Genomic DNA, 12,871 nt, shown 5'->3' with positions numbered 1-12,871 from the left:
AGTCACTACAGGCCCTGGTAAAAAGTCTCTGTCTTTCACATAACCCTCCTTTATATATGAAAATATTGCAACAGCGTCTCCCTGGAGCCTTCTCTTCCCCAGGCTGAACAACCCTAACTTTAATTTTCTTTACAGAAGATAATGTTCATGGTACTCCCCTGGATCTGCTCCAAGAGATCCATTTCTTTCCTATGGTGGGAACGCCAGAGCTGGACACACTATTCCAGTACTAAAAATTCCACTATTAATGGAATATCAAACAGAAGCCCTTGTAAGAACCTCAGCCATCTCCATCATTTTTGGCCGATTATAATGCTTTCAAAACGCGCTGGTTTCTGATTATTCTGAGAGGGGGCACAGGAGGCGACCAAAAGAACCTTGTGTGAACAGTCACGCACGGCTCACACGGCTTTGGGGACATTTTGGGGACACACATTCCCTCCCCATCTTAGTCTAACTTGCAGCGCTGTGCCCCAGAAGCCCCGAGGCGCCGCAGCCGCCTCAGCCGCCCAAGATGGCGGCGGGGGTGTGGCCTGTGGGGAGGAGGCGGTGCAGGGCGCCGCCTGGCGGCTGATGCGCGGCGCCTCCGCAGCGCCCTGGGCTCGCCCGCCCCCCCAGCCACCGGCGAGAGGGCGTGGCCCGGGAAGTGCCGCCCGCACGTGGCTTAGGGGAGGGGCTAGAAGACCACGCCTCCCCGCGGCGTTGCAGAGGGCCAATGAGCGGCGGCGGAAGCGGAGGGGCGGGGCCGCGCCGTGCGCGCGCTGCCCGCGCCGCCCCTTCCCGCCGGCCGCCGCAGTGGTGTTGGGCGCGTGTGCGCCGCGCCCACCGCTCCCGCCCCGCTCCCCCGGGACCGCCGCGACCCCCGCGACCCCCGGCACCCCCCGACCCTCCTCGCAAGGTAACGGGGACCTCGGGGAATGGGAAAGGAGAGGGGAAAAGGCAGGCCCGGGGGCGGGAGGCCGGGGGCCCGCGGCACGTGGCGGGTCCCGCCCGCCGCGCACGTGTGCGGAGCGGGGGGGCCCGACCCGCGCTCCCCGCGGTGGGTGGTTGGGTCCGCGTCCGTCCCTGTCTCCCCCTCCCCGCCACCCCCTCCAGCCGCCGGGGCTCCGAGCCGACCCTCTCTCGTTGTCGCGCAGCCCCTCCGCCGCCAGCCCTCCCCCCCGCACCGCCATGGCCGACGAGCTCGACTTCACCACGGGCGATGCCGGCGCCTCCTCCACCTACCCCATGCAGTGCTCGGCGCTGCGCAAGAACGGCTTCGTGGTGCTCAAGGGGCGCCCCTGCAAGATCGTGGAGATGTCCACCTCCAAGACGGGCAAGCACGGCCACGCCAAGGTGAGCGCTGCCGGCCCGGCTGTCGCACAGCCCGCAGTGTGCGCTCCTGCGGCTGCCGGCTGGCCGGCGGGGAAGGGTGTAGCGTTTCATTTGGCTCAGTGTCCTGCCTTTGCCTTTCTCGCGGCGGTGTCTCATCACTCCGGAGCTGGCTCGAGGGTTTCCAGTCATGTAAAGCAGGAAGGATTGAGGACGGGGGTTGTTTTTTTCTCCCAGCTTTAACTCGTTAACGCTTTTTTTTAAAAAAAAAAGCTTTAACGCTCATAGTGACAAAACCAGTTTCTGTAGTGGGGGTAGAGTAAGTTCTGGAAGGGGGGCTGATGAAATCGCTAGGGCGTGGTTGGGCTGTGCTGTCGCTACCCACCAGAGCACTTCTGTGCTGCCCGTGCCGGCAGACTTTTACTATTGCAATGTTAGACCAGGAGTGCCCGTGCTGTGTTACATAATCCAGAGCTCGGCGGACACTCGTTACTCTCTGGGCCTGCTCTGGCCCTGTTTTGCTGCCTTTGCCTCGCAGCTTCTTTCCTTGTTCCAGAACTGAGACAGGAGTGCCTGTATCCCAGCAGGGACGTTCTGAGCCACTGTCTGGGGCTGCAGCCCTGCTGCCCCAGCAGTTGGCTCACGCAGCTGTCCAGAGCTTGGAGCAAGGATGGAATCCCCCTTCATTCATTCGTTCAGCCACACTTTGTGGTGGATATATCAGAGTTTAGACACAGATGTGTTACTAACACAGACTAAGGAGATTGTTGTTCCACGGTGTTGTGTGATATGTGTAGGAGAGTAGAGTATTTGGGCTTTGTCCAAGCTAGAGTATACCAAGCTCTTCCTAGTTTTCTCCTTTCTCCTTCCCCTTTTCTTGTGACTTGTTTTAATATGTAAATCTGATTTTTTAAAATACAGAGACAGTTGTGAGAAGGAAAGGACTTGAGAAGAACTGGTTAAGCTGGTCATCTAAGCTCTAGGTGAAGCAAGCAGTGCAGCTGGCATAAAGGGAGGTGGGAGCTGCTGTGACCTCTGTACATGACCACTTCTTTCCCCCTTGACTTCCACTGCCTGTTTCTCAGAACAGCTAGATATTAAAATAAACATGTTCTTAACCACTGTGAACTTTTAGCTTGCTGCTGTAAGTCTGCAGAAGGCAGTGGAAGATAACAGCTGCTGGTCTTGTTCTCATGTACACTTTCTGTAGTGTGTTTGGAAGGGAGCAAGAGGCCTCCTCCATGTGAGTGAGGGATGTTTTCATACCACAGGCAAAGGGTTGAGGCAGAATCTGGGATTGTACACGATCTCATAGGAAACTGAGTAGAACCAGCAATACTGATTGCAGTGGCATCTTGCTTCTCCAGCAGCAGCAGTAACTGAAGTTATTTTTCTGTTCTTACAGGTCCATTTGGTTGGTATTGATATCTTCACTGGTAAAAAATATGAAGATATTTGCCCATCAACTCATAACATGGATGTTCCAAATATCAAGAGGAATGATTACCAGGTGAGTTAACAGTCATACAAGGCTTTGTACACTTAATACCACACATAAACTCTCTTCATACCCAAATTTGCCTCTTAATAAAGTGCTGTTGTCAGAATTAATGGAACTTGCGTGTCTAGACATGATATAGCTGAACTCATAGCATTTACTGAATTGTTAAAACTGTCGAAACTCACTGATGGAGAGAGAGCTCCTTAATGTATAAACAGCCTCAGGTCAGAGTAGCACTCTTTAAACATGACAGGTAATAGACATAGTTCTTAACTATGCATTTTCTAGCTATTGTTACAAGGTCACTTCTTGATTCTTTGTGATACTGGCATCCTTTAGAATATGGAAAGAGGTTATCCCTGCTCCAAGTTAATATTAGTAAAAGCATAATCACAATCTCACATAACTAAATTTGAATCTAAGCATAAATTGTCATTTATAGTTTCACTCTAATATGGAGTAGATAAATTCCCAAAACAGTCTTAACTGCATCTGATGCCAATTCTAATTTGCCAAAGTGTTTTCTGCTTCTTGTGTGGAAAGTGGCTTTAGTTGATATCAAATAATTTTGAAGCTCCTCAAATCTGCACAAATATATGTATGAAGGGAGAAACTTCCGTAATGCCTGCTGTGATATGGTTAGTGAGCTCTTAAAAGCACAGTTCAGGTTGAGGTGTAACACGTTTGCTATCTTCTTACTGTATCGGGAATAGTTCTGGTCAGGAACTGACACATCCATTTCATCTGGAAAGCTGCAATTGCTTGACAAGGGCCGAGTTCAGTGTTTTAACAGTTCTTCAGGACAGCTGATGCTGTTGGAATAAAGTGTGGCCAGCCTGTCTTAGGGCTCAGACCTTCCAAGAAATTCCTAATGTTATCTTGGTGGTCTTTCTCTTGGGATTCTAATGTTTTTGATTTACTGTTACGTGTTCCAGATTCCCCAACCTGCTCTGTCAAAATAGCCATTCCCCTTAGCTCAGGCTTTTGGTTAGGCTGAAAAGAACATTTTAAAGGTGGTCCATGTCTTGGTGGATGTTCCCTAATTCATTCATTAGTGTTTAATGTAAATGATAGTATGTCACTGTAGAAATGCAGGTATAGAAGTGTATAGATACACTGTTGTGTACTTTGTACACTTAATACAAGCAGTGCTGTTGAGTGAACGCCATTCCAGTTACTGTTTCTAATTCACAGATGAGAAAGCTAAACCAGTGACCTGGAAGCAGTACATTTCCTAAATCACACAGGGTTTGTAGTATCTCACCTACTAGGAAGTAACCAGCAGGGTTCTGTTGGTTCTTGATAGCTGACTGGGTTTTGCTACAGTTGCCTTAACTCTCAGCCCTCTAAACTTTTGTTAAAAATGGACTTAAATAAGGTTCTTAACTGTTACAGAGTACTAAAGAACTATTGTAACAGGTAGAGTTTGCTGCCTTCTGCGTACATTAAGCTACGACCTGCTGATATTAGACTTCTAAAGATGAACTTCTCTTTGCAGCTGATAGGCATTCAGGATGGGTATCTCTCCCTGCTGACGGAAAGTGGTGAAGTTCGTGAGGATCTAAAGTTGCCAGAAGGGGATCTCGGCAAAGAAATAGAAGGAAAATTCAATGCCAATGAAGATGTGCAGGTGAGCAGGGAGGGCAGACAAGAACAGTTATAATTAATCCCTCTTGATGATACAATGAAGAAGTCTTACTCTGATATTGATCAATTCTATCTCTTTGTGAAGAGTGAATTAGGTGGGTGCCTTTGTGAAGGGTGGGCATTGGTCCTTTGAGATGTAGAAGGATATTTGTACTGGAGCACTTAAAATAGATGGGATAGATACTAAAATGTGACCGTCTGTAACTTGTAGGAGCACTTCCTGTGGCCTGGGTGGGAGCTCACATCTGTGTCTTCTCTTCCAGATATCTGTCATAAGTGCAATGAATGAAGAATGTGCTGTAGCCATAAAGCCTTGCAAGTAAAGAAGATCGCCAGGCTCGGGCAACTGCTCAGGTCTGGACAAACCACAGATCTATAAATTTGGTCCTTATTGTCACCAAAGCTCTGGCCTTCACAAGCAACCTCATTTCCTTTTTGAATTGTTAAAAAGCAGTGCTGGATTCTGGATTAGTGTTGCAGGCTAACTGGCAGTTTTCAAAATCACTGAGATTTTAATTCCTTAATTGTAACTATTTTAACATTCCTGTGGGTTTCAGCTATGGATCTAAGAAACCAATCAGGTGTTACTAGTGGATATATTTTTATTTGCTTGAGCAAAACAGTGTTTGTCTGTATGAACAGACAAAATACAGTATTCAGGGGCTTTTAGATAAGCTGGTAGGTATCTAGGATTATAAAGTGACCTAGAGCACAAATAGTATTTTTCTTGACATCTTTAGGTAGAACTGACAATAAAAGTAGCTTTTTTCCCCCCTTTTTTAAAGCTTAAGTACTCTGTGGATTGGGACTCTTGCAGAACTGTAGGTGCCAATCGCAACTTTCAGACCAAGAAACTCAAGTGATCAGAAATGCCAGCTGGCTTGACCAAGCCCCAGTGGCTATGTGCAACTAAACTGTATTACCTCTGTTTTCTTCTTTGCCAACTTGTTGGCTTATTGTAATGATAAAATGGTTTAAAAAAAAAAAGCCTACCTGTGGTTTAGGCAGGCCGTTGGAATATCGAGTAGATAAGACATAGATAGGTCAAGGGGACACAAAGGTGAGAATGGATGTTAAAGCTATAGACTTTCACTCGAGGCCTTTGTCAGACTTGAAAAATAAAATAGAAAAATGCAGTTCAATTGCTTTCCTTTATTATATTTATCTGAAACTATAAAAGAGTGACAAACTCCATGGAATCCGTTGCAGTGCTTCCAGCTCTAGGTTTAACCTTCAGGTTCAGACCGTATTTTTGTAGCACAGGGACCACACATTTTTCAGAAAGTGGGACAAACTGTAGCATTGAGCCTAAACTAAATGCATGTGATTCTTTTTAAAAGTAAACTAAAACTATTGTATTTTCAAAACATAAACTTGACAGATGATACCGAACAACCATGGCTTCACTATAAAAGTAAATAACTTGCTACCTAGTTAGGAAAGCTGGCTCCTATCCTGGGGAGTTCTGAGTCATAGCCACACGCATGCATGCCTCTAACTATTTAGTAGCTTAACAAGGCTTCACAGCAATATTTATGGGAAGGATAATTAGCCTGCTCCTGTTTAAAGCGATCAACTTGAATTCTAAGACTTGGTGACTCTTCACGAGTGGGGAAACTTCCTTAGTCCATGGCTCAGACCTCTCTCCACAGTTGATAAATTGTTTCATGAACTTGCCTTAATGCTCAGTGGCTGATGGAGGATGACACGGAAGCTGCCCAGGACAGCACGCACAATTCACACTGCTGGCAGCCAGAGTCGGACTTCATGCTGCTCTTAACTGCTTAAAATGTTTTCAGCTTCATAGTTTGTACTCTCTAGTCCCCAAAGGGCTCGTGGCAGCTGTCCTGAGCTGCCCTTGGACACACTGGGGCAGGGCTTAGCAAGCCTTGGAGGTGTAAAGCAGGTGGCAAAAGCATGCGTTTTCCACAGACTTCCCACGCCAGAGAGAGCAGTACCAGTGAAGGTAAAGACAGCAATAAATACACTCTGGTAATAAAGCACAGCTACCTGGGACACCTGGCAGAGGTAGGACCTGCCACATGCTCTTGCCTAGCACAAAAAATGATGCAGAAGATCTCCATAAATAGCACCTTGACTGAAATGGCAAAGCTGCTTTTAAAAGAAGCTGTAGATTGAAATGCTTCCAGAATAGTTCTGAAGTGAATGAGGAGTAGTTCAGGCCAGTCTGCACTATGCTCCTTTCTGCCTCTCCATCAAGCTGGTGCCTGGCAGTCAGGTTTTGTTGGCTTTGGAGGTGACTGAAACCATTGCTGATGGTGCTGACAGCAAGCTGAGCTGTGTGGTGTCACATGGGAAGTCACAGGTTGCTATGTCAAACTAATGCAAGTTTTATCACCATAAAACAAATACTTCCAATACGCTTGAAAACTACAAGACTTGAATTTGCCCTTGCTCTGGTAGTGCTTTAGTCTATTTTCAGGTGCCTGTCTGTCCTCTAAAACCTTGTTGGAAGACAGGTACTTGATGCCACTGGCCCACAATCTGAGCAGTTACCTGGACTAAGCTGTCTGGGACCAGGGCTGGTTTAAGCCCTGTTCCTACAAGCAGGGTCCTGGCCTGACTGGAGTTTTCAGGTACTACAGCAATTTAAAGATGGAGGTTTTATGATTTCCAACTTGCTGGAAAAGTCCTCCATGGGTTCTTCCAGATGTCCTTCTATTGCAACCTTCAGTTCTGCAAGATTTAAATGATTAAGTACTTCATTGTAGGTTTGTTCTTATATACTTAGTTGTCTTTGTGAAGCACTTCAGACACCATGGAAGTGCAAGAGCATAATGCATGAAGTTTCCCATAGGTAATACATAAGCATGTCTTAAAACATAATCTCCAAGTTTCAGTAAGGTTAAAAGTTGCTTCTAAATTAGAACATGTATTTGAGGCATTTTTTTTCCAAAGCAAGACGCTTCCGTTTCCTGTCAGAATCGTTGCAACAAACTTTGTTTGTGATCAGTAGTCCATAGAGATGTGTATTTTTAAGATCCATAACGAAGTGCTTAGGGAAGTTCTCCTTTCATAGCTTTACTTTAAAACAAATCTTACCGGTGTATTTGTTCTGTATTACTGTCTTAACACTTAAATTGTGTCAAAACCATAAACTTCTTATAGCTGATGGCAATTGCTTAGAGTAAAGCCTGTGAACACAGGGAGGTCGTGAGAGGTATTTCCACTCCAAATAATGCAGTTTTTTATGGCTCCTGTTCTTTGAGTTTCTCTTAACTACTTCACACAATTGGAAAAGACTGCAGTGTTTCCTGCCTCAAATGCTGGCAAATAATACTTTGAGAATTCAATAGATCCTTCTAATTTTTGCTTATAATGGTGGTTTTTCAACTGGGCTCTTGCTGGTTGAGCCATGTTCTCAGGGCTGGTTTTTTTTAAGCTGAAGTTCATTGTTTCTCTTGCAAGTTTTTCTAATCCAAAGTGCACCCAGAAACGGTGCACGGTCTGTAGTTTCACAATACAGATAATTTTACATAGTCTGTAAAGAAGTCAAGTTTGTTGACAGTTCTAACTCTTATGGTTACTGCAGGTCAGTCTCACAGAATTCAAAATCCAATAAATCCCACTATTTTTTTTTTTTTGGTTGAGTAATTAGAATGTAGTTTGTTACAGTAGAACTAAACTTCAGGCTGTAAAGAGACCTTGTTCAGGATATTTCGACTATCCGCCGGGAATGTTTCGAAGGCCTGGATCCTGGAGTGATCGGCAGCTCAGCACCTGCACTGTGGCCCTGCAGTATTTGGCATCCGAGAGTGACTTGGTTTGCGAGCTCCGAGGAGATGTTTTGTGTGTGCTTTGCTGTATCGCAGAATCCCTTCTGTCCTGTGCTGTGTGTTGTAAGCCATCCCGGCTGCCGCGGCTCCTCAGGGAGCGAAGGCCACGGCGGGTTCTACTGCTCGTGGGACAAACCCACCCTGTAACCGGCTCGGGCGGCAGCTCCGGTGTCCGTTTGGGAAGCTCTGTTACTGTTCTCAACACCATGGAAACGATCAGGGGAAAGATTTGTACGTGTGTGTGTGTTTTGCTCCAGAAATAATAAAGGTGTCAGTGCTGTGGGGAGCTGGTGCTGGTTACGGTGACGGGAGCGCGGTGGGGTTGCCGTGGGGCTTTGCCCCCACTTCCCAGGGGCGCGGGGAACGGGCGGTTGCCGCTGGCGGGGGCGGAACGACGGGAAACTCCCCACGGGACATTCCACACGGCATTCCCTCCCCACCGCCGCCATCTTCCCGGGAGTGCCGGCGCCTCCCGGCCTGCCCCGCGCCGCCCCGCGCGCCTGCGCGGTGACGTCACCGCCGGGGGTATAAAAGCTCGGCGTGGCCGACGCGACTTCCTTTCTACGGGAGCGACGCGGCGGCAGCGCTATGGCGCCGGTGAGAGCGGGAGGGAGGCGGTGGTGAGGGCGGCTGGGGGAGCCCTGGGGTGGGTGAGGCGCCGGCGGCGGTGCCGCTGCGAGCGGAGCTGTCCCGGGAGGGCTTCGTGTGGGAGGCGACCGGGCCGGGCCGCCCCGAGCCGGCTGCAGTAAGCCGCGCTGGCCAGGAGGTGGCGCTCCCGCTGCCATGTGTGTCCCCCCTTGGGTAAAAGTTTTATTTTTTACCACGTTGTTTGTTAATGCTGAGGAATTCTTTGGTGTTTTAGCAAAAGGACAGAAAGTCCAAGAAGTCAGCCTGGAAGTTTTGCCTTGACCTGACCCATCCTGTGGAAGATGGGATCTTTGATTCTGGGAATTTTGTAAGTCGTGGTTTTGCTCATACTTGTGACACAGTCTGTAATAATAGCCTCGGTGCAGTAACTGGGTTGCAGTTGAAAAGCTGCGTTCTCAATGAATTAAATCATCAGCTGTTCTTTAAAATACTGTAATTTAAAAATTATTATTTGGCTTTATATGTATAGACAGTATGCTTCATACCTGTCTGTGAATAGAACTGTTTTTAATTAAATTCTGTTTTAGCATGGGGCAACTTTTTATAATTACATGCTGTAAAATACTTTGGCACTGTTAGTACTAATGTCCAGCCATGAGTGAACAGTGGTTTTTAATGTTGCTACCTGACTAGGGTCCCTTCCCTAGTTCATACCTAGGGTGCCATTCCCTAGTGTTCTATTTCTTCAATCCTGAAACAGGAACAGTTCCTAAAGGAGAAGGTTAAGGTCAATGGGAAAACGGGAAACTTGGGCAACACCGTTCACATTGAACGTCTGAAGAACAAGATCACAGTGACGTCTGAGAAGCAGTTTTCTAAAAGGTTGGCATGGCTTTCCTTGTGTTTTGTTTGAGGGGTTTGAACTGTGGGATGTTCAACATAAAAGCAGAATCATTTAGCTTGGAAAAGATCTTCACGATCATCAAGTCCAGCGGTAAACATAACACTGCCAGATCCACCAATGAACCACATCCCTAAAACACACATTTATATTCAGCTCTTGTCTGCAAAATGAATTTCAATTAGTGCACTTCTGATACTTGGAGAGATGTTAGCTCTAACCTTCGTTGCACTTGTAAATATTAGTGAAATATGTAATTAAAACATTTATTATATCAGATATTTTAAAAATGCTTTTTAAAACCCAAGGCTTGATTGCTAATTAATGTTGACTCTAAGCATATTAATAGAGATACTTTATATAGGTTCTTAGAAGTGTATGAAGGGAAGATGGACCTTTAAAATCACACTGAATTAATGTCATGGATGGCTGTTTGATTACTTAATTGGTTGTATTATAATGAATGTGTACATGATGTGGGTTGGTGCAAACAAACCCTTCAAGTCAAATGAAGCCTTAAACTGTTCAGTTTGCTAGGACACACAAGAGGTGAATGCACTGGTGAGAGGTACAGAATTCCCCCTTGTTGATACAGGTGCACCAGAATCTGTTACCTTAGACCAAGGTTTAGAACCAGTTCTCAAAATTCAGGTTTAGAACCACTTACCAGTGCTTTCTGGTTACTGGCATTTCACTGTGTAGTCAAATGAATAATAAATTCTTACATATCTGTAATGAAAATAAGCCTTTACCACCTGTTTAACATGATAATTTCCCATTTCTGGGTGTAACCATTGTGGTGTTGCCCTGCTTGGGGCCGAGCCACGTCTTGGGTGGAGTGCAGACAGCCACAAGGGTTGTTCAGTCAGAAACTTCTAATGTGAAATTCCTGGTTTTCAGGTACCTGAAATACCTCACCAAGAAGTACCTCAAGAAGAACAACCTGCGGGATTGGCTCCGTGTTGTTGCCTCCGACAAGGAGACCTACGAGCTGCGCTACTTCCAGATCAGCCAGGATGAAGAAGGATCAGAGTCTGAGGAGTAACTGAACCTTGGCTTTATGCTCAGTGCAGAGTACAAAAGACTAGAACATCTATTTATAAGAACACTTTAACTTATTGGTGAATAAAGATTTTGTACCCTGTTGGACAGAGCATGGTTGGTTTTCTAGTATTTTTCTTGAATTCTAATTAGAAAAGAGCATGGTAATTGCTTGATTTGCAGTTTTCTTTCCACTGCCAGGAATCAGCTGTTCAGTTGGCACTGGTGAAAGTCCCACTAGGAAAAATACAGCCCTTTGCCCAGTACATGAGTAGGACAATTAAATCAATTTTTAATCATATTGGTACAAATAGTTCAGTCACTTGTTGTGACTGAAAGTACCAGTTCCTTTTGTGAATTTATCTGGAGGTAATGGCATAATATTTAATAAAAGTTTACTTCTAGTTAATTTAGTTAAAAAATAGGCTTACAAATTGTAAATGTTTTTTCCGGTGTGATTTATGTAAGTCACTAATTGGTTGTGCTATTCCTGTGTATAACCACAAGTGAAACTGGAGGATAACAAAGATTTGATAGCCTGGTTTATATTAAATGGATGATAAGGAGGTGGAGACAAACCTGAGTGTCAGCAACCAGCTTAAACATCTTAAGGGAAGGAGTGAGATATCCTTCAATACTGACAGAGCCTGAATCCCATAAAATCCATGCAGATGTTTCTACTTTTATGATATATTTTACAGTTCTTATATTTGACTTCTGGGATTATTTATTTGAAATGAATATTTCTCTGGTACAGGTGGGGAGTTCTTCGTTGAAGCAAATCATTCCATAACTATGAACTAGTTCTATACATATCGAGAGATTTGTTGTTTTCATTATGAAAAAAGTGGGAGCCTGCAGTTGCAGTAACTTGCATGTAGATGCATTTCAGTGCCATGTAGTATCCTCTGCATGTGATTAATCAGAATATTTACTCAGGTTCCAGTGTGTTGGTGAACTCTGGAATAAGTAATGCTATATTCAATATCATAAACCCAGGGCTACATCTAGGCTCCGATACTGAATTTTGTGCTTGAACAAACCTGGTAGTTAAGGCTGAAGTGTGCCCACTAAATTGTTTGATCTTCTGATTTTTTTAAATTATATCAGCATTGTTCATGCTGACAAACCTCTGAGGCATAATTTAGAGACTTGGCAAAGCACAAAACAATGCATTACAGTCAAATAACACTCACTATTTGCTACCTAAATCTAAATGAAAAATACAGAAGGGGAAATAAATTTTGTCAGCAGCCTTTTGGGTGTCGTTTGCAATTTTCCAGTGTGCTTGAGCAGCTGTTCCTGGCCCAGGGAGAGGAGAAGCAGCAGCAGTGAAATAGCAGCTACTTATGCCAGTCTGTCTCACTAGTTGTTTCATTTTGCTGTTTCAGAGGCAGCAAAAGGAAGGGAGCAGTGTGTGTAACTGGCTGCAAGACAGAATCTGCTGGACTTTAGAAATATATATCTAGAAATAGAACAGCACAAGTCCTGCTTCAGCCTGGGGCACTGGGTAGTGCTGCATTGGCATTTCCCACTGGAGAAAAAACAGGCAGTGGTAAAGCAACAATTAAAGGTGGTTTTGTTCTTGTCTGGAAATCCCAAAGATTGCTCATGCTGTTAGAAAGCATTTGCAGTATCAGTAGATAATACTGTGTTGAACAAGTATTTCAAGACAACATGTTTTCATGGTAAAGCTTTGTAAAGTAAGTATTTATAAGTATTTGTAAAAGTATTTGTAAAACTGATTTTTTCTTTGCTGCACGAAGTTAAGCAAAGGGCCTGACTTAACAGTTGTATTTCAAAACACAGCCCCACCTGGTGTTTCAGAGCTGTGCTTTTATGTGACAATATATCCTTTACACCACACTGACACAACAAACCTGCTCTGATTAAATGGAACAAGCACGAACAAAACTCAGAGCTAATGGGATCACACTGCCTTGTTATCCTTCCTTTCAAAGCAGGCTGGCAGCCACGTGTGTGATTGTACAGCCTAGCAGATACAGATTGTCACCAGTCAGAGGAAAACAAGGCCTGGGATTGCAAGCAAAGCAACCTATTTCATAGCTGAGTTTGGAGGGAAAC

At 45.2% G+C, this 12,871-nt stretch overlaps 2 protein-coding genes across 2 annotated transcripts; both read left to right on the top strand.

Annotated features, from left to right (window-relative positions):
* The first annotated feature begins 758 nt into the window (after nucleotides 1-758).
* Nucleotides 759-8,542, top strand: EIF5A2 (eukaryotic translation initiation factor 5A2). Its single transcript, XM_085069035.1, has 5 exons — nucleotides 759-898; nucleotides 1,137-1,335; nucleotides 2,717-2,821; nucleotides 4,311-4,442; nucleotides 4,723-8,542. The coding sequence occupies exons 2-5, from the start codon at nucleotides 1,171-1,173 to the stop codon at nucleotides 4,780-4,782; spliced, it is 462 nt and encodes a 153-aa protein (XP_084925161.1). The 5' UTR covers nucleotides 759-898; nucleotides 1,137-1,170; the 3' UTR covers nucleotides 4,783-8,542.
* Nucleotides 8,543-8,745: 203 nt separating this feature from the next.
* Nucleotides 8,746-10,899, top strand: RPL22L1 (ribosomal protein L22 like 1). Its single transcript, XM_085069036.1, has 4 exons — nucleotides 8,746-8,853; nucleotides 9,119-9,211; nucleotides 9,605-9,726; nucleotides 10,646-10,899. The coding sequence occupies exons 1-4, from the start codon at nucleotides 8,845-8,847 to the stop codon at nucleotides 10,788-10,790; spliced, it is 369 nt and encodes a 122-aa protein (XP_084925162.1). The 5' UTR covers nucleotides 8,746-8,844; the 3' UTR covers nucleotides 10,791-10,899.
* The last annotated feature ends 1,972 nt before the right edge of the window (nucleotides 10,900-12,871 follow it).

Source organism: Lichenostomus cassidix, chromosome 9 (assembly GCF_008360975.1).
Source record: "Lichenostomus cassidix isolate B80296 chromosome 9, HeHo_3.0, whole genome shotgun sequence".
In the NCBI taxonomy this organism is placed as follows: Eukaryota; Metazoa; Chordata; class Aves; order Passeriformes; family Meliphagidae; genus Lichenostomus; species Lichenostomus cassidix.
Note: the sequence above shows the minus strand (reverse complement) of the source record. Positions and strands in the feature narration are given on the sequence as shown.